The following is a 22500-nucleotide window of genomic DNA, read 5'->3' on the forward strand; positions in this document are numbered from 1 at the left end:
CCTCTTGTGATGTAATTTGAGTGTTAAGGACATTTTTTATTTTTATTTTTGTATGGACAGTTCAAAGATTATTTTGATGATCAATATGTGGAATTAATAGCTTAGAAGACTGATGAGGACATAAAAATGTTCATTTATTCAACTATGCTTTCATGCAGATCAACAGTAAATCAAGACTAAAATCAAGCACTCCACTCATCCATTCAAAACAAACAAAACCATAGGCTTTTCTACCAGCACCTTAAAGAGCACAGCTTCCTGAAAACATTGCCATATAAACGTGTCTTTCTGGAAGTATAACCACAAATAAAAACATATAGGCTCTTGAAGCTCAACTTTAGAATTTGTTTTTTTTGAAATCAAAGATGGGGCAAAGTTAAGGCATGTTGGATAGAGATGTAATGGATCTTCCATGTCTAATATTTTATGTATGTTCTAAGGAGGAAGCAACTATACAAAATACCCATGAAAACCAAAAAAGGCCTGGCTGGTTTGTTTGTTGTTGTTTTACCATATTCAAAATGTGATCTGAACACCCAATTTTATAAATTGCTCAATATGTTCTTATCTCAAAGACTTTCAGTTCCAAGATATTTATCATGCATAAAGAGCAGAATATTAGGATTGTTATTTTGTATTATGCAACTAATATGAACATATCTGTTCTTAAATAGATACATATTAAAATATTTTTATCTGCAAAATTGTGCCACCTATCTATTAAACAATTAGAACAGTATACTATTGTATATTCCCATGTGAAGTGCTGAGTATTTAAACAAATTCTAAAGAAGTATTTATGTATTGTGTCTTTTCATTAATAACTGTGCTATTCAAATAGTCAACAGATCATAGCTTACAGACTTCTGATGAAAACTACTACATAACTGGAATTTGTGTTCTAAGATGAGTATGGTTCTTTGATGACCCAATCTTTGGTTCAGAACTAGCCAGCATATTTATTAATGACCTAGAGAACACAGAAGATGATCTTAAAAAAACTTTATATAATGCAAGGACATCAGTGAAGACAATGAGATGTCAAATATGAGATGTCAAACTGGAGAAAATCCAGGTAGAGGTTTAGAACATACTGTTCTATGAAGACAGGCTAAAAAAAAAAAAAAAAAAAAAAAAAAAAAAAGGATGTCTTAGGCTATAGCAAGCACAAATCAAATGTTGGAGTTAGAAATTAGCACAGACAGCGAAGCACTGGTTGCCTGGGGAGCCTTGGAGTCCCCATCCTTAGGGGCCTTTATGAACAGGTTAGACACATTGAGCAATTGAGTTCAGTCCTTGCTATCTCTTCTGTATGATAAAGGGATGATAAGGTAATCACTTAGCAATGTATTATTACTATGTCATATTGGAAAGGCTTCATCAGAATAGATGTCTTGTATTAAACAAGTGCCAACAACCTGTATCTTCACCAGAGTTCAAGATTTACAATACTGCATAACAAGAGAAAAGATGTCCATAGCAATAACAGAAAAGTATGGTGATTCTAAATTATTTCAAAAAGCTTTTTGATGAAGACATAAATAAATGAGCAGAGTCATTTCCATAGGTCACCTCCTTTAAAATTGGTGAATCTACTGTTATAAGACAAATTTTTGTACCCCAGCACTTTCAAAACTAAACTCTGTGACAGATCTTTTTAAGTATTAAAAAAAAGATTCCAATAAGTTGCAGAGCTTCAGAATACATCTTCCTCACCCATAATTCAAAGAATGTGATGTCCCTCAGTCTTCGTCACTGCCTCAGACATTCGCTCTTGCGCATGCCATTAAGGCTTTCAGCATGCTTTACAGCTTTACACAGATTTCTGCTCTCCCGTTTTGAAACTGGCAAACCACAACTTCAGTTCTCATGTTCTGAGACGCATACTATATCCTTAAGGACACTATAATTTACAGCATTTAACTGGAAAAACTGCCAGGTGCCAAGAGACAGGTAACAGTTGCTGGACACTTACACGGGTCTCATCAAGACTATCTGTAGACTGCCAGAGAAGAGCTTTCAGGCTTCAAAGGAAAAAGATAACAGGAAGCTGACGGATAAATATCTTCTAAGAAGGATTGTATAAAGTAACTCCCAAATATTTAGAGACCAAGCCAAATTCCTAAAGCCCACAATGAGTCATGTGATAAGTGTCTTTTGAATTTTGCACAAGATTAACCTAATCTTGCCTTGGGAGAACTTGTACAGTGTTACAGCTACTAAAATCCTGCTAAAATCTAGGCAATAGCAACAAAACAAGTGTTACATTCAACTTTTAGATGTTATAACGCATGCTGTTGCTGACAAGAAAACAACCAGATCCTATAACCAAGAACATGATTTCTTAATTAAATTGAGTTGAACTGGTGTCAACAAGAAGATACTTGATACAATATTTTCAATTATGGATAGCATGTTTTCTACAGAGGTTTCACATCACATCAGTTTTAATGCAAGGGGAAACAAACACCAGCAAAACAGCAGTGAGAACACAGGGCAGCAAAATACAAATGAGTACAATAAACAAGGTTGGACTAGAGTAGTAGAAATCCATGTTCTTATTGCAGGCTTTGAACAGAAAACAACTTTCCATTGGAAGAAATACAAAATCAGAAAATGCCTTTTGTAACAATCAGTACTGAGTTACCACAGCAAATCTGAGCAATCTACCAAAATAGAGATATAACAATTTTATTTTCCTTGTATTTCTTTCATCCCATTCTATGGGATGGAAAACAATTATTTTACTGTTCATGTGTATGAAAGGGAAAGGGGTTCAGCGTTTCATCCTGAAAGCAGCCAGGGAAGTGAGTACTACAACCGCTTCAGACTTCTCAGTGGAACAAATTCTACAGGTTATCTCTGGGTCTTCTGAACACCGTTGACAACCCAAAATCGTTAATGTTATGCTAGAATCTTTTAAAGGAAAGTACTATAGGAAGATCAAGACAGATGCAGTCTCTCAGACACTTAAGTCAATGAAACAACAGGCATTGAAAAGACTTTGTCCTTGGCTTTGTATTGAAGAGGTAGTAGATGTTGAGAGAGAAAAGTTAACTAGCTCAATTGGTCTACGTGTGAGCTTTGTAGCCATATACCATGTTCTGTAGCAAGTGATGTAATTTTTGAAGATATTTCAGTACATTTCCTATTCCATGGAAGGGTTGCAATAATCAGTCTAAAATCGTTAAAGGGTGATTTATTTTACTTACTTTTAATTATGTTGCAAATGGAGGTTTTTTGTATTGCTATAGTGACTTAGGCAGCCAGTAACACCAGGGAGTTTCTCTGGTATGCAATAGCATAAAGGACAATAAGTTAGATCATGTCTTCAAGTCTCTCACAGGCTTATTTAACTTCTCTTTCAGATCACTATTTTTTTTAAAGCTATCTTTATAGACTTTTCGTAAACAAAAACCACCAAATATTATTTGGGAAATAACAACCACTATATTACAGATGTAGTAAACAAACAAACAAAAAAAAAAAACAGAACAGTTGTTTTCCCTAGAAGATCTGGACTAGCATTTCCTCAGAGAAAGCTGCATCTCATCTTCCTAGTACCATCTCTAGGTCCGCAGAATACCCTGTAGCAGTTTAAAAAAAAAAAAAAAAAATCAAAAAAAAACAACTGTTTCTGAATTTGAATTATATTTTTCTTATATTTTCTTATATTTTGCTTCAACAGGCAAAAGGAGACAAATCCTAAAATCCTACAGCATTTTCAACATATCTACTTCTATTCAATACATGTCTCTACAATTTCATGCTATTATAAAAAGTTTATTATTTTTCTTAAGAAGTGAGCTGTTTATTGTCGTGCTTATGTACAACCATTTAGGGAGATACTAATCCAAATATTGAAAAAGGAAAAAAAAACATTTAGATGTTTTATTAAATACAAGTTCAGTAATGCTACAGCTGTCACAGAATCCATTATTATTCTTCCTTGAACATCAGGAATCACTTCCTCTATGTATTTATCACATATACTGAAACACTGAAGTGCTATTATATAAATACGTAAAATAATGCTTATATACTAATCCCTAGCTTCAAGGAAGAAAGGGAGGATGGTCCTATTGTCATGTCTCCCTGTCTGGCAGATGTGGGTGCACTTCCTCACTTCACTAAGGTTGAAGCAAAGATACAATATACTGGAAACTATGTACTGGAAGCTAAATACCTTCAAAATATACTTCTTTCCATATCTATTATCTTATTCATTACTAAGAAATTCAAGTCTACCATGGGGGAATTTGAACTGACTTGGTATTAAGATGGAAAGGAGGGGCAATGGCCATAGCTGGCAGCATGGCAGGCACGACTGCAGACTTTTACAGCAGATAAGTGCATTGGAATAACTAGTTATGCCACTAAAGTTTGTCGTTTTTAGTTCATCACTGGAGAGACAACATAAGACAGAATTAATGATCTGTGGTCACAAGGTGCCTCTGGCACATCAAGGTGTAGGAGCAAGTAAGAATGAGTTTGGATAAATCTATTACTGTCTTTAAAACTTGTACAAATAAAGACCTGCTTTCCTACCTAATTTATACCGACTGATAAAATTTCACCAATGCCTAACATAATCTACAGTTCTTCATGCTTCCCCCTCTATTATTTTAAAATAAAAGGCTGGTAAGTCCTGTTAGGGAAAGGAAAAGATCAACCCCCATCATTACCATCTGCACAAAACTGGTCCTGTACACACAACTTTTCTTTTTTTTCTGTACCTCTAAGATGTACACTCAGTTGTTGCTGACATTTGTAACATCCATCTCTTCAATAAGCACCTGATATGACTCTACTGGTGTCTGTAACACAAAACCCAAAGAATCTTTCTCTTTGAGCTTGGTTGCTAATAAGATTGGTTGCTTCTGCTCAGTGTGTGTGTGTGTCTTTATGAAGATATACTCACTTTAAGATCACAGGATAATTTAGGTCAGAAGGAGCATCAGAATATCTCTGTGTTAACCTCCTGCCAAAGACACAGCTTTTTGGTCAACACCAGTTTGCTCACGGCTTTACCCATTTGGGTCTTGAAAACTTCCAAGGATAGGCTGGAGACTATACAATATCTCTGGCAATCACCTAATGACTGACTGACCATTCTTGTGAGGAAAGAGTTCTCTTTACACCCAGTCTGAATATCTCATTTTAACTTATGCCTATGTCTCTCAGCCTACCATCATGCACCACACTAATGAGCCTGGCTCCATCCTCTTGCTAATTTCCCAGTAGGTACTGATAATCAGGTCCACCCCAAAGCTGTCTTTTCTCCAGGCTGGTCAAGGCCAGCTCCCTCAGCATCTCATTGAGCAAGTGCTGCCGGTACCAACTACCTTGGTGGTATTAAGACATTTGAGTTCTATTATGTATTTTTTTCCCCACATCTGAGGTACCAAAACTAGGGACAGTATTCCAGATGTGGTCTAATGAGTGCTGAGCAGGGGAAGATAATCATTTTCCTCAGTCTTTTAGCTCTCTACTGCTCTTAATACATCCCAGGATGGTGCTGATCTTTCAGCTACTAGGTATCTATACTGATTCATGCTCAGCTTGCTCTTTGCCAACATCCCCAGGTCCTTATCAGAGCTGCTCCCCAGTCAGACAACCCCAGTGTCCATCACTAGGGAATCTTCCTTTCTGAGTGTAGGGCTTAGCATTTCCTGAAGTTTCTCTTGGCCAAGTCCTTCAACTCATCCAGGTTCCTATGAATTGCTATCCTATCCTTACACATATCCTTTGTTCCCCCCAATTTATATTATCTGCAATTTTGATGAGAGAACAGTCCATCCTCTATAACATTAATAAAGCTGTTAACATTGTAGGTCCCAGCATATTCTTATATTCCAGAAGAAATAAAGAAAATCATATGCTACCCAGGAGTGGCAAATGGAAGGCCAGAGTAAAAGGCAAAAACAATTACCAATTAGTGAAGATCTAGCATGAATATAGCAGAGAAGTTTCCCTGAGTACTTATGCATCTCAGATATCAGAGGGAGGAAGATAGCAGGAAGATACTCGTTTATCTGGAAATGTGAAGGGACCACATGGTACTATTTTAAAGAGAAGAATATGCTACAAGAAATATAGTGTCTGAAATGGAGGTAAAAACAATTAAGAAGACAATAACAAAAACCCACAAAGAAAAGGCTTATTTTACCTGTACCTTTTCGATTTCACTGGAACATAAAGAGCAGAAAATATTTAACATTACACTTCTATTACAGGAAAAAAAAAATAAAGTAACAACAACAACAAAAACCTAGAAACTTACTGGCTAAGAAGACATTGCCATTTAGTTCTGCCACAACCAAGAAAATATCTTCTTGCTCATATGCTACAGACAAAAAGGTTCCAGATTTCAACTTTAGCAATTTTGCTAAGACTTCATAAGATATTTTAAAATTTATACAAAGATTGCAGATCTGAGAGCTTTTTATTTGGAGAAAAAGATTTTAATGAACTAAAATTGAGAAGTGTGGCTGTAAGCAGTCACAAGAAATATCAGATGGAGATTAGGAGTGACTGAAGGTGGAATAAGAAACGAGAAAAAGCCACAGATATGAAGACAAACGATTTCTTGGAATGAAATCCAGATCTCATTTAAGTCAACAGCAAAATTCCCCTTGACTTCATTAGGGCCAAGATTTCACTTGTGAAGTTTACTCACACCAGATGTAAGTGAAACATACAATGCATCTGACAGAATGCTTGTGGAGAAGAAGGAATAACCAAAGGTGACACACATTTTGAAACACGTATTTTTCTTCCAGACAAATGAGGTGGAATAACAAGTATATATAAGGCCACTAATTCTACTTGCCCTTTGAGGGTTCTGAGTGCAATACAACAATAAACAAGTAGATCTGATTGATATATTTTTACTAGCAAATTCCCATGAGATACCTCAAAAATCTAACTCTTACTAAAATTAGAGGTAAAATTCTGCCAATAATAAAAAGATAAAAGTAGAACAAAAGATTATTTCACATGGAAGTAAGTTAACAGTGAGAATTCTCTAAGATCCTACATTTGATTTATGCTTTTAATATAATTATTAATATAAAAGAATAAACAGAAGTAACAAAATAATGTATCAGTCATAGCTAAAAGTAACTGTGAGAAAACTAAGAAAGTAGACAATCCATGGCAGATCAATCTATTGTTGACAAATACAATTAAAAATATACTACCTATATGTATCTATTTACTGTAAGTGCTCAGGAAATGTGTTGCTAGGAATTCTTCAGTGACACCTCTTCTGAAGAAGTCCAAAGCCAGTATGTCATAGAACAGCTCGAGTTGGAAGGGACCTCAAAGATCATCTAGTTCCAACCCCCCTGTCATAGATGGCACATTAGACCAGATTACTCGGGGCCTCATCTAACCTCGTCTTGAACACCTCCAGGGATGGGGCATCCACAACCTCTCTGGGCAACCTGTTCCACCCTCTGAGTGAAAAATTTCCTCCGAACCTCTAATCTAAATTTCCCCTTTTAATTAAAACCATTCCCCCTTGTCCTGTCATTATCTGATTGGTCAGAGTCACTCTCCATCTTTTTTACAAATCCTCTTTAAGTACTGAATGAAACATGTTTATATAGTTATACCAGGTAGCATACTTCAACTAGTATATTTCAAGGTAGTTGATTACCTCTTAGATATTAATCATCTCAAAAGCAAGAAAGAACAACAAAAGCGACCTATGGCATGGTATACATTTCTGTAGAAGGAAACATTAAATAAGAGTGCTTTGAGATGATTTGACTTATCTGCCACTAAAATCAACACAGAAAAATCAACAGCTTGGAAACATGAGTTAAAGTGATATATTAGAAATATAGAAATAGGTAAAATACAGAATAAAAGCAAATGTTCACACTTTATCCTTACACACAATTAAGGGTCAACTGATTTAATATGGCATCTTTCATTATCACTTTATCACTACAGTTATCTCACTACTAATTTCTTCTCATGATAAAAAAAAAAAAAGCACAAGGCTACCACTAAAAAAAAAAAAATCAGAATCCTCAGTAAGTTATACAACTCATTGGGACAATATTATTTAATAGAATTAAAATATATAAGCATTTAAGAATTCTGACATGCCATTTACCATTACTCTATAGGAAAATATTCTAACAGATACTGACCCTCATACCACAGAAACAAACCGGCCATTAATTCACAGAGATTATAAGCAAACTTCTCCTTTTTCCTTTCTATAACATAGCACGTCCCAACTCAGGGGCGATTTTGTGCTGCTTATCTACAAAACACACGGATAAATTTGTTCCTAAAATGGTTGTAGATAGTGTTCTGGCACATCTTTCTCTATCAGGTTGGTTCTGCACAACCACATTAAAACGCATACTGGTTCACTTAAATTAGAGACATAAAATTTGTGGTTTCTAAGCAAAATTAAAGAAAAATATTGGTGGCCAATGAGAGTGAAAAGGCAAACGTAAAACAAGCTTTTGAAGAATTTCAGCTTTATAATAATGAATCAGATTTGAAAAAAAGTTGAAACGCAAAGCCTCAAATGACCTCACACTTCCTTTAAAAAATTAGCATTGTAAAAATAAATTTGTATAGAATAAAGAACTTAAGTAACTGATAGATTTGTTAATTTCCACATGATAACTTTCCTTTAAGGGAAAAAAAAAAGAAGCTGACAACAACGACAAAAAAGATAACTGATTAAAAACTGTTAATTAAATTGATAATAAATTAATTAGGTCTTTAAAAATAATGAAAATAAAAATAAAATAACATATATATTTAAACTTGACAAGAAAATGCCAAGGTTTATGGTATGCCAGGTATCCCAATAGGGATACCTGATCTGCACAGATATATTATCAGCTATGAATGCTAATTAAAAAAATAATCATATGAAATCTTTGTTTTTCCTGCAGTGAAAGAGAGGATCTTACTGGAAAACTGATATTAGCAATATGTTTTCTTTCAATTTCAAATGCAACTCAAAACTCATGCACAATTAGCCCTTTCTGGATCAGAATATTTAGGAATCAAGGTCTGATTAAGAAGATGACATTAATATATACTTTCTGATTCTAATGACTGTGACCAAAATTCTCAGCTTTGACTTTAGCTTGCTTCCTTTGGTGCCTAAATAAATGCATCTTCTCTGTAATAGAACCACAAAAAGTAGAAACTTGACTAGAATTTACCTTAAGGCACAGGCCTCTAATGTCTTTCAAGAACTCCACTGCATGCGGTTCAAACGTCAAAAGTTAACATGCTAAACAAAGAAAAGGATTAGGAAGAAAGAACATAGAAAATTTTAAGATAAAATTGAAAGGAAAATGATGATATATTAGAAATGTGAGTGTTTGAATTTTTGGGGAGTTGAACAACAATCCAAAAAGAGCAGGCTTGAAAACAACAAATTGTAACAAATTGTAAGAAAAGAGGTTACATATCTGCCATGTTCTGTAGTATCTAATGGTTGTGAAGTTTTAAGTTTTTATGTAAAGGATACAATTTTTACCAGCAACAACTAAATATCTGTTATTCACAGATTAGAGCAGGCAAGTGTTCTCTGTGCAAAATCTGGAGGGCTATTCAGTTAATCATGAAAAGAATTTGAACTGTACTTTATATATATATAAAGATCTTAATATACATATAGCCTATATAAAACTTCCAAAACATTTTTGTGGGTTTTTATAAGCTAAACAATGTTTTTCCACAGTGCAATCTGAAAACTTTGTTATGAAGCAACAACAAGGGAGTAAGTAGCATTACACTTGTATCTAGGCCCGGTACCATTTACTTTATGGACAGTGTTCATCAAAAATCTTAATTCACAGGTATGCTTGATGATAATTCTTTCAGCGGGGCGTTACCAGAATGATTTCTTCTCATATATTAAGTTTCTTGAAGATTTTTTTTGTTTCCTTCAGTGTTTAAGAGATACGACTTGAACTGAAACTAGCTTTGCCTTCCAGGACAACTCTGGAGAATGGCCATCTCTTCAGCTTTTTTTTTTTTTCAGCTTTTTGCTTTTTGTAAAATAACTTATGACAGCATTTAACAAGTACATCTGCATGTCACACTCAGCAGGGACAAATGGGTCCAACTTACCTGTGTAGGACTGTCTTCACTGCCCTAGCTGACATTTCTCACGTTAGTTCAATCTTATGCTCACTATATATTTTTCTGTAAGGCCAAGGTTCATTCAATCTTAAAACTAGGAGTGCTTAAGGATACTTAAGTATGACAGCTCTTCCAAATTACAAAGTAAATGGACTCAGTCAGTCTCAGACAGCCTCTACTAAGAAATGGCATACCTGAAAAAAACCTTACTTTTCACATATATCATAAAAATAAAATAAAAGATTGGAAGACCTCAAGAGGTCATGTTGTCTTTTCATTCCCTTCCTGTAGCCCAAAACAGAATCATTTATACCTAAAACACTTCTCACAGATGCTTCTCTGATTTATTCTCAGAAGCTTATAGTATCAGTCTCCCTGTGCTAGTATGTATATTAGCACTTCTCTATCCTACAGTCAGAAAGGTTTATATTTCTTTTTCTGGTGGCTAGCCTGCATCTTCCTTGCTGAAATGTTAATCAATTACTTCTTGCCCTACTCCTAACAGAAAAGTTCATTCCCATCTTTCCTACAACAGCTTTCTGAAGACTTATTTCCCCATTCAGTTTCTCTCTTCTCAACTAATAAACCTATTTATAGTTCCTCCTTGGTCTTCAGCAAAGGCCAATCTCTCTACTAAATTAGCACAGCCAAGGAGTGGGGAGAATAGTATACAGATAGATGGCATGGATTGCCCACTGGTCTCATCATTTCTTGAAGAACAAAGCTAGGCTGAGAACACAAATAAGAATCAAGATGATGTGGCCAAGACATCATCTTAAGAGCCTGATGCCTCACTTGCCCCCATGTCTCTGCTGAGATTTGCCACTGTTACAGCCTTCTTCTGACAGTCTATCTATATCCTTTTAGAGTCATGTGAGAATCAGGATCTACACTGACTGGTCACCCTGATTATAAGAAATGAGTTTTCATTGATTATTTTTATTCCCAAGGTTGGTTATTTTTGTTTGGGTGTTTTTGATTGTTTTTAATGTATCTATTGTGCCTTTTTTGATGTTCGTTGTCCACAGAGGTCCCTTTGTGGTCTTATCAAAGGAACTGGGTGGAGGGTAGAGATTACTTTTACACACAACATTCCTTTTAAGTATGCTTTCATAACCACATACCTTTATCATCATACATTCAGCTGGTCATCAGCTACAGTTTTAAGAGTCTTAAGAATGACTGCTATACCAGTCATCACCACCTCATAACTACACTAGTGATTGTTCTTACGTGTAATGCTTCAAGCTTATTTTATTTTTTTTTCCAGAGCATTTCACCACATTTCTAACAACACGTGAATACTAATCACACCTCCCATTTTTATGCAATTACAAATTTAAGATTTGGATATGAAGAGCAACACATCTGATGAATACGTTATATCCACATGGCCTCAGCAGGAAAACACAAATAAATTCTGCCTGCAAACCAAGCTGATTAGGAGATACCCGAGTTATCAAGGGGCCTATATTAATATATCCTCCCTCTTACCTGTGCTTACTTTGGCCTATGCTTAATGCAGAATTCTGCCTCACAGAGGAGTACGTTCCAGCCTAAAGTAGTATATACAGTGCAATACATTGTTCATTACTACATCTATAAATATCTAATTACAAAATAAAATTATATTTTAAATTGTATTTCTAGCAAGTCCAGGTGGATAGAAAAACAACAATTTCTTTAATGACAACAAGAACAAAACAACCTTCATAGTAACAGACCAAACACTACTTGATGGGTGCTCATCTGAAGGCAATTTCACTGTTACCAGTCATGGTTTCACTATAAGTACATGAAACCAAAAGGTCAGTCTAATGCCAACTGGCATTGTGTCAGACTTCTCTAAACAAAGCAAGATGCTATTTGAAATGAGGATAGTGGTGTAAGAGCAGTGTAGGTAATATACAGCTTCTATTCAAACTGTATCTGAAGATGTTTTTCAAAAATTAAACAATTCAATTACTACCTGAAGACTGCAAGAGATGGAGCAGGGATTTGAAAATCCTTTTTGTTTTGCCTTTGTACAGACCTTACTACAACAGCATCCCCACCCTATCTTTTAATATTGTACTGTAAAAATAAGCTACAATAGTCAAGCTAAATTTAGCTAAAATGATTTTCCCTATAAAGACAGGAAGAAGAAACATTATATGCAACTATGTCTGGAATACTTCATACAACTCAGTTACCACCTGTATATGAAAATAAATCCAAACAGTAGTTTTACCAAACAGCCCGCAGAAAGATAACGAGAACGAACAGCCTACCGTATCAGAAAAAGCCTGCATGGCATACCAAAATGAAGACTCAAAGCTCAGTGTGCTCACTATAACACACTTAAATAAACAGCAAGAGTGAGAAAGACTATATAAGATAGAACATATACCAGTAAAACTAAATGAGAATATATTTGGAAATCGAAATATGGCTTACCATGAAAGGAATGAAGTTCTGTAATGGCTTTCAGATTTGAGATGAACTACCATAAATTTAGGAAGTTGTATGACATGGTTGCACACAACATGAGTCTTATTTCCTGTTTTCTTAGAACAGGAGAAGATAAAAGCTCAGAGAACATTTTTCAGCTGTGTTGACTGATAATGCCAAATTTGCAAGGAAACAAGAGAAGGGGGGGATATAGGGAATGAATAAAAAAGTTGGGGGAAGCCCTTAATTACTAAGAGTACTATTACCATAACATAATACTGCATCAAAGAAACATTTCCCCTTATTCATCTCAACCACAAGCTTACGGATGTCTTTGAAAAGGGTTAGTGAGAGGCAATGATCATACAAAGGCTGTGTAACATCATTAAACTGCTATTAATAGATACAGTGGAACAAATGAACTTGATAAGTCTGTGTAAAAGAGGAATACTACTGGGTTTGTTTGGCCTAATTTAAGAAATACATTAAATATTGCTATTTAGTTGGAGAAAACAATTGGAAGGCCTGAAGAATACTACAACTATAACCCTCTGAGAAATTGTATAAGGGTTAGTGTTATACATATGCATTCCCAGCAGTGTTTTAAATCTCAGACTGCTGTTAGATGCCAAAAATCACATTTTCCCAACTGATCTTTGCCAGGACACTGTGAATACTGATTTTGTATATGGACTTTACTAGGTATAATCATACCCTTAGTTATCTTGAGATTTGATTATTTTAATGGGCTCTACACAGGGGATTTCACACTGAGATGGTCTTTCTATAAACTCTTAAAAAAAAAAAAAAAAAGATTGTATTAAAAATTTTAGTCTTAAAGATCTTAAGAGTTTTCTACAAATGCTAAGGACTAAATAATTGTCAAATAATAATCCTTACCCAGCATGATGTCCTAGATTTTTCAGTGAATCTCTGCTTGAATGTATGGATCATTATATAAAACCCTATCAAACTACTGGTATAAACATTCCCAATTGGCTATAATTGTATGTTTTTATTTGGCTGTTTACATGATACTTAAGTGTAATGACACATTTTGGACATGTACCAAAAAAAATTATTTAGAGGGTCTACTTTTAAAAAATTTGGCTTATTACAGTTATTCTAAATCCAAATGCAAAGTAGATAAAATTGAAAACTATGCACACGGTTTTAGAAATACACTGTTAATGGCAATACCATCTCAGCTTTTGTGTTGTACTTCAGCGGAAATTTCTTATGAACTAAATTTAAGTTCACAACCGTATCAGTGACAGATTTAGGTGCACAACTGTACAGCTTCAAACATTTTTAACATCTGTAGCAATATTTAAGATACAGCCTTTTCTTATACATACTTGTTATGTGAAAAGCATAAATACCTTGTCCCTCCACGCACTGAAAATTCATGACAGCAGGGCCACAAAGTTTTCAGCAATACAGCTTCCAAGAAGAGTCTGTGAAACCCCACAGGAACCTAGAAACTTCTACAAACCAAGCTTTGGGGATCTGACACTTTTCAGCTGAAGGCACTGTATCTCTGGAGTGATCTTTTTGTCAAGAGCATTGGGAATGAACTGCAAAAGCGCAACAATTGGGGTTGGAATAATATAAAGAAGAAATAGCAACTACTGATCCAAAGTAAGACATGTAACATTTAAGAAGCTAAAGAGGAAATGATAAAGGACTGGAACATCAGTCTTGAAAGATAAGAGAATTGATGAACCAAAGCAAAATGTAGAGGAAAAATTGATTGAAAAGTAAATTAATGCAAAACCAAAAAATAGGAGAATATAAATATTTATGAAAATGTTCATGTGAAAAGCTATGTCAATTGGAATTACGGAAAATATTCCTATTAATCAGAATATCTTAACTTATTTTTCCATTAGGACCTACATACAATTGGCTCTGTACAAATAACAGGAGGCACAGACAACTCAGGAGTTCACTGTCTTATGATCTATAAAATCAGTAAAGATTAAAAAAATGGTAAGAAAACAATATGAGAAAGTGTTGAATTGCTGGACTTGCCTGTCACTTTCACTTGCTTTGAAGTGCTAGGCAAAGCCAAAATTATTCCACTGCTTATTCTCATAATGGAATTTCTTTCACTGGGACGAAAGCTGTAACCTTTATGATCCTATGCTTCTTAGCTCTTACTCTTTCCACTTAAAAAAATAATAAAAAAAATCAGTTGTTGCAAAGTCTTTGTCCATTATCTTCCTTAAGATTTATAAATAAATAAAAAATGTGTGTAATTAAGCAGGTTGTGAAATGTCATGTGATTAAGCGAAGCCTTTTTGATGAACAAGGATACTCAGAAACACTGCAATCGCTGCTACATTCGTTGGCTCAATTACATGCTTCTCACCTATTTAATAATGCTTATATTCCTGTTAACTGATGTGTTTTGAGAGTTTATTTTCCTCTACTTCTTATGTAAGTCAAGTCTTATACAATGAAGAAGAGATTTGGATCATACTGGTTTCCTAGAACATAACAAACCTCCAAAGTAAATGCAAAGAGATCATGAAATGGGACAATGTAACGACACCGCTCCTTTCTCCCCTCTCCATCCCCCCCACTCCCCCCCCCCCCCAAAAAAAAAAAAGACAAGAAAGAAGGAAAGACAGAGGACTAGAACATTATGAAGTTAAAGAAACAAGGGAATGAAAGGGATTAAAACTGGAATGATAGGTAACCTACTGTAAGTGGTGTGAAAGCTTAACAGTAGGGGACTGGAATAATCAGATATGGGAACAACCTGACAATGGAATGCTTTCAAACTGAAGGACCTCAAAAGTAAATGATCTTAGAGTAGAATAACCATATTTGCCTCTGGGAATAAAATTTAATGATAAAAAAGTTTGAATAAAAATAACAAGTTTGATGATTATGCAGATAGAACTGCAAAGAAAAATGATCCGGTCAGGGCAGGAGTGGAAAAGGTAAAGGAGGAAGGTTGGGAACGACAGCAGAATAAAAAAGAAAAGGTGACTGAAACCACAGATGGCTGGAACTCATCTCTTCAGAGACAGAATTGAAGATGAAGGATGACACGGGATAAATTCATTTTTCTCATTCATCTCAGATTGACTATTACTCTTGTTTATTTGGATGATTTATTTATTCTTTCTCACAAGAACCTGACATAACATTTTCTAAAAACAGCTTTAAAGATCATGGGATGTATGTGTGTACTGACATTTGGCTTCAAATATTTCCAGTCTTACAGAGCTCACTCAGTAACATAATACAATCATATAAGATGAGGTTATATGAACTCATTTTGCCAAGTGATTTTTTCAAGACTTTTGCTTTTCATTGTACTTTTAAAAAAGCAACCAACAATTATAATTCTAGAAATAAAATGAAATCCATTACCTTCAGGATTCTGGATTTGCTGTTAAGAACTAGATTATTTTTATAATTCAATTAAGAATATATGAGATAGACGCATTGTCATTAGTCTACGCTCTCATACAGCATGAGCAGCACGAAAAACATGACAACAGCGTTATTCCACAAAACCTCACCAGGATATTTAACGTCCCTCTCTCCTTCGTTAATTCCTCTTATTAAATGAGCTGCAGTGAATTGTAACAGAATGACATAACCACCTTATTGTTTCCTATGTTGAGACTACATTTTTTTCAGTCTACAATTTCCCATGTTTTCTCATAACTATTTTTTTTTCCTGCCATCAGCAGTTTACTTTTTTTTTTTTCACCAAATTTATATAGTTAAGTAAAAAGGAATTCCATGTGATGCATTTGCCAAAACATGAACAGATGGATAACAGATGCTTAAGTGCTCTGGTAGTGCCCTATAACTCTGGTCCATGCCAATTGCTTTAAAAAAATGAAGACACAGTCTTAAATATTGATTTCAATAAAAAGAGAAATTGTTCAGCACTGATTGTTGACAATTGCTATTAGAGGAAATTGGAATTTTGAACAGTACATGTCCACAATAAGCAAATCGTTTCTTCATTGAAGATTGATCCCTCAGTGAAGAATGGAGCACTTGATGTCCACATCAACCTACCAGAAACTGGATTTGAAGAATAATCACAGACAGAACTTTGACTTCTTTTGAAACACAGAAATTAAATCTAGGATTTGAGATCCCACCAGTAATATGCTGCATATGGGATCATGGAATTATCTTTCATCAAACTAGAAATAGAAACTGGGAAGCATGCAGCATAACATTTCTGATGCTTTACATTGACCCACAAGATATTCTAGCTACCAAGCCATAGTTATACTGATCACCTAAAAGTTACCTCAGTATTTAAGTGTTCAAGAAATATAAGAAGTAGAGCAGATCATATATCATTAACAAAGGCAAGAACTGGAAAGCTTTTAAAGTGCCACTGCCCTAAATACACTGTGGGATTCACTACACTTAACCATTTGAATGTTAACATTTAGTTGAATTTATATTCCTACTGTTTTTCTCTAGTCAATTATCAGGGACTATTTTCTAAGTAAGCAGATTCACCCACCTATGTTAGACATCCAAACACAGATGGGTAAGTTGATTACTGTAATTGCTCTCACTACACTGAGTTTGAAAATCAAATATGAAGAACCAGGTCCAAATCCAAAGATTGGAACAACTTTCTTCTCTTTCTGACCGCAAGTAGCTAAGGTATTACACAGTAATAGAAAATCTCTTTGATTTGTTCTCGTGTTTAAAGCGCAGATATACTGACTACTGAACATGCAAATGCAATTTTTATTATGCATACCAAATTTAATTTATCAAACTAAAAATATAAACATACCAAAATAAGAAATTTCCACTTGTATATATTTATCTGATAAAACTAAATTCAATATTCAATATAGAATTCAATTCTAACAACTATTACATATAACTTACATAGGTACTTGGCTTTCACTCTGCCACTAGGACTCTTTGTATTTCTTGCTGATGGTCTAATACCAAATATTTACCCCTGGGATCTTGATCTAGAATCTAGACCCTGCTCTTTCCCAGATAAATGCTCTGATCCCTAAATTGCACCACATCCTATTGCCTCTTCCCCTAATATCATCTCTATCATTCCTGGCAACATGGCAGACAGTAACTGGCATATTCCATAAAAGGCATATTCCATAAAAGGCATATTCCTGGTGTTACAACTAGTATGCTTTCCTGGGAATCAGGAGACACAGGTTAAACCTACTTGGAGACTAATAGAGCCACCTACTTTATAGGTGAATGCACTAATTATCACAACCAAGAACACCGCTCCAGCAGTGAAACAGAAAGACTTCCTGGGAGAACCGTTTGGGGAGGATACAAGTAGCTACTTGTGGCAGCAAAATACAAGTTATTTTCACTATTATTCACTAGTATTAACTATTTTTGATTTCAAGATTAAATCAGGATTATGTAATCTGTGTAGGAAATGTAAAGTCTAAGATCTCTTCATTTTTTGCTACATTCCCTATTTATTTTATTTCTGTTGTGCTTTCCCTATGTTATTTTCCCATTTTAAGTAACAGTACCTTAGCAAAAACAGGGGGCACTGCAAAACATGATCACGGAAGCAGGAAGAGGTCTCTTTTTTTCTTGCTCCTCTGCCTCCTGCCTCTCCCTTCCATGACTTTTCAGAATTCCTTGCAGACCGCATTCTCTTTTTCATATTCTCTTATATTCATATTTCCATGCTCTTTAAGTATTGTAAAGGCAAACATTTAGCAAGTGAGTAGCACACCAGACAGAGTATGCATCTTTTGGTTGACAGTTCACAGCCTCATAGAAGACCAGTAATCTTGCACTATATTTGGTGTAAGGCTTGAAAAAGCATAACCTCTTTCTCCAGTGGTATCTTGGCACATTTACACTCTGTTACTTCAATGGAGAACTAATAAACATGTAGACAGTTTCAAAACAGTAACCACAAAAAGTCCTGAAATGGCCAGTTTTTGCAAACAACGTATAGAAATGAGAGAGGAAGGCTAAAGCGCAAGTTGGGGTGTAACTCAAGGGTTTTGTTTGTTTTTATAGGCAAGAATTGCTACAATATGTAGCTATAAACATAGCTATAAATGTAGCCATATCTACATAATCATATGCACAGACATCTCAGTTTATCCAGCTGAATGCCAGACAGTACACAGGATATGTAAACATCTCTGCCAAACACTTACAAAACAACTTTGATAACAAGTGTCATTCTTTCCTGTAAAGTAGCTGTTTTTAACACACATGATCTAACTCTTGTTTGCTCTTTAAAGTTTTATTGTCATGGCATTTTATACAGGAAGAGAGCATTAGCATACTCAGGAGAACTGCTAAAAGTAAAAGGCCTCAAGCTACCCACTGCATGGTTGATAGCATAAAGCATGGGATATAAAAACTTTTGTCTGATTGCTCACTTTACTTGTTTTAGAGTAGTGTTACTCTCAAGAGCATATATTCATGTTCTTTCTACTTCAAGTTTTATTACTTCTTTTGTATTATTTAATACATCTAAAGACACTTCCAAAAGACAAATTTTTCCATTTTGAAAAAGTAATGGTTTGGAACATGATAAAATACATTCATGTTCACAGTGTATTATTTTCAAAGGCAAGTAGAATAAATGTGCAATAAAACAATTAAATGCATGACAATAAACATTTCTATTTGATCATAGATATATTAACATGCCAAACATAAGAAAAACTCTGTAATACATTTCCCCTAAAAAAGGTCAGATCCAAATGGATTCTCCACACACCAGAGCATAAGTAAAAAGAGAATTTGGTCTCAATTACCATTACTGCTAAATATCCCACTCCAGAAATTAAAATTAACATTCAAAATGTGACAGAGAAAATTGAATTTAAAAAAGGCAAATTGGATCATCTACTTTAAATACAGAAAACACTACAACCATAATTGTATATACACATTAAAAATCATCCTACAGTAAACTTAAAACTAAGTCTACTTAGATATCACACTGCTAATTATTATATAAATAACCTGGGAAACAATACCTCCAAGATACATGTTTCACTATTTAGTAAACAAGAAAGTGCCACATTTGACACCACTGATTAAGGCCAGGCATTTCTAAAGCTTCAGACACATTTCTGAAATCCACAATACATCAATTTTTAATACTTCCACTCTCTCAGCTCCATTAAAAAGATGGTAGGGGAAAGATTTTAGAGTAATTAATGATATAGTTAGCTGCTAAATATTAATAGGAATCGTAGTCTTGCATAAAATATAACATATAAACCTTGCCAATACAGACGCACCAGTAATTAAACTTGAATATGTAATTACGCTGATTTATAAGACAGGCAAAAAGTTACACTTTACTGGCTTCTATGTAAACTGTGGGCAACAGTTAAACTTTGCATTTTACGGTTTATGTAAATGGGCAATATCTCCACTACAGTTCATAAATGGTTTAGAGACTCAGTTAAAATTACAACTAATGCCAACATGCACGTTCTACTATCAGCGCTTGCAAGTAAGTTGAAGAGGTTTGAAGAAAAAAAGCTTAAAACCAATCTTGCTACACAGTAAATGAAGACGTATCTATTTAAATGTTTTAATACAAATATAAATATGTTTCAAATATATAGTTCCAGGTGTTTCACTTACCTATGTTTCAAAGCACTTTCGAGTAATATTGGTTCTTAGACTAAGGCATTTTTTTCTTGAAAGTATGCTAACTGCACTTACATGTGAGGCTGAGGAGAGCAGCCCGGACTGCTATTTCCATTACTGTCAATGTGATCCAGCGAACCATTGAGATCTTCATGGACTGCCTGCAGTAAGCCACTGGATGCGTTATTTATCAATCCTGGGTTACTAAGCAATGGTAAACTACTCTCTGCCAGTGCAGCCTAGCGAAATGAAGAATAAAAATAAAATGCTCAGTCCTCACACATACAAACCACTTGTAAATGTTCATACACATACAAATGTACACACATAAAGCATTTTGGGTAGTTGTAGAGATGGTCAGAAGGACTTTGTTCATTTTCCTTTTTTTTTTCCCCCCCACATTCAGGCTATAACAGCCTCTCTATTTCTGGTTTACTATTTCTCTTACATACATTTCATTATTTTCCATTATTATTCCATGTCCCGATATTCTTAGTACTTTTTAGTTTTACATCATTTTTTGACTTAAAACTACACTTAACCCCTATGCCCTTCCACACAATGTATGGCTCCTTTATAATGCAGGCAGCTGCTATACTTTAAAAAATGACCAGAACTTAACTCAAAATAAAAAAGTCCTGACATTTGCCTCTTCTGCATAAAAATTATATATTATAATTAAACTTTAAAGTTTTTGCCATGAGCACCATGTTCCCCAACACTGTGATGTGAAATCATTTATGACAGCTTGGATAAATATTAATGCATATCCACATGCATTTGCAAGAGCTTCTATCAATCTAACATTTGCAGCAAAACTGAGTGTTCCAGATTTTGCCACAGGGTGTCCTTCTTGCTTCTTCACATCAAAAGTAGCATGAATAAGAACAAGTACTTCTTGCAGTGCTAGGTAATACAACTTACTTGGGTGATAAACCCAACTATTTAGGATGACCATAATGTTCACATAAACATAAAAATAAGCTACTCTATACAATAATATAACAAGAAATAAAATACTTCACATGTAATAACATAATAAATGTGTGAATTATTTTTTTTATTTTTTTTACCTGCAAGCTTGCATTAAGAGCTGCTCCATAGCCTAAGCTGGTGGGTATGTTTTTCACTAACGTTGGGCTTCTGAAAATAAACGATTTTTCAAAGTTTAAAAAACAGGCAGACATCCTGGCTGGCTCACTGGGTTAATGGACTGATGTTTCAGCTCAGAGGACCAGAGTTTGAAAAGGAAAAATGAAATGAAGTTGGAGGTGAAGGGGCTCAACCCACCAGAGCACAGTGATTTACTCCTATCAGAAAAGCAAGTGGTTTGCTGTAATTAGACCCACGTGGAAATATGCTCTGAGAGCAGGGCCGTGGTGACTTGTAAAGGTTCTGATCTCACTGAAAGAATTTGACAGAGATAGCTTTAAACTTTGTACAACACCTGCCATGTCACTTTTTTTTTTTTTGAGTTAACAGTGATAAATGTTTGAATAGATGATAAGACAAGATGTTAATTCTTACTTCCATGAAACTATGAGGGCATAACAACATACAAATAACTGTAAATGAACAATACAGTGGATCAATTAGCTTCCCAGAAAATTAAACACACTGTATTTAAAATGGATTAGAAATACTGTATCCTGTATTGAAAATTGTATTTTCAATAAAATGAAGGTCTAGTATGATTCCAGAGGTTAGCTGAATGGCTGTTTACAAACAGATCCATTACAGAAATAAAATACTTCTCTGTTAAGAGAAACCTCCAGCCTTCCTCCCTGTACCTTTGGTATTCTGAATGGTTTTATCAAAACTAATTATACACTCTAAAGGAATAAAAAGCATCCACAGAACCAGTCATACTGACATGGGATTAATTTGAAAGTAGGGCAGCAAGCATGCCAAAGGTCCTTCTGTGAAGGCTTCTCATGAATACTACCCTCATCAAGAAGATATTTTTGAGGTCAGTACTGCAGTGTATGATACCTATATTCCAAAATGACCTTGAACGACTCCCTACTTCTGTCAAAGGTTTACAGTAAAAACAAGCTTGTATGAAACTCCAACACATGGGTAACATATGTACACAGGACAATTTTTAATATATAGTAGAAGAACTTATGGTAGATGGAATTAAAATGACAAACATATGGTGAAATACACTGAAAAAAAAAAAAAAAAGAAAGACATTATCACTTTCTCTGTAGCAAACTATATGAGAAAGTCAGACAGGCAAGGAATGTACAGAAAACAGCATTTACCATAAAAAATGAAATAACCGTTAGCTAACTGAAGAGAACG

General features: G+C 34.7%; 1 protein-coding gene across 18 annotated transcripts in view; it reads right to left on the reverse strand.

Moving 5' to 3' along the window:
* FOXP2 (forkhead box P2) overlaps positions 1 to 22500 on the reverse strand; it is a 432109-nt gene that overhangs the window by 8378 nt on the left and 401231 nt on the right. For 15 of the 18 annotated variants that reach the window (XM_072033571.1, XM_038181126.2, XM_072033579.1 and 12 more), the window contains 2 exons: positions 21267 to 21336; positions 20269 to 20432 (listed from right to left, as the gene is read on the reverse strand). In XM_072033571.1, the coding sequence (XP_071889672.1) occupies positions 20269 to 20432; positions 21267 to 21336 (234 nt within the window). Of the gene's footprint in view, positions 1 to 2429; positions 3588 to 20268; positions 20433 to 21266; positions 21337 to 22500 lie in introns of those variants that run through there. The other 3 variants (XM_072033585.1, XR_011807001.1, XR_005266609.2) reach the window with 3 other exon arrangements.

This window comes from Anas platyrhynchos, chromosome 1 (assembly GCF_047663525.1).
Source record: "Anas platyrhynchos isolate ZD024472 breed Pekin duck chromosome 1, IASCAAS_PekinDuck_T2T, whole genome shotgun sequence".
NCBI classification, from domain to species: Eukaryota; Metazoa; Chordata; class Aves; order Anseriformes; family Anatidae; genus Anas; species Anas platyrhynchos.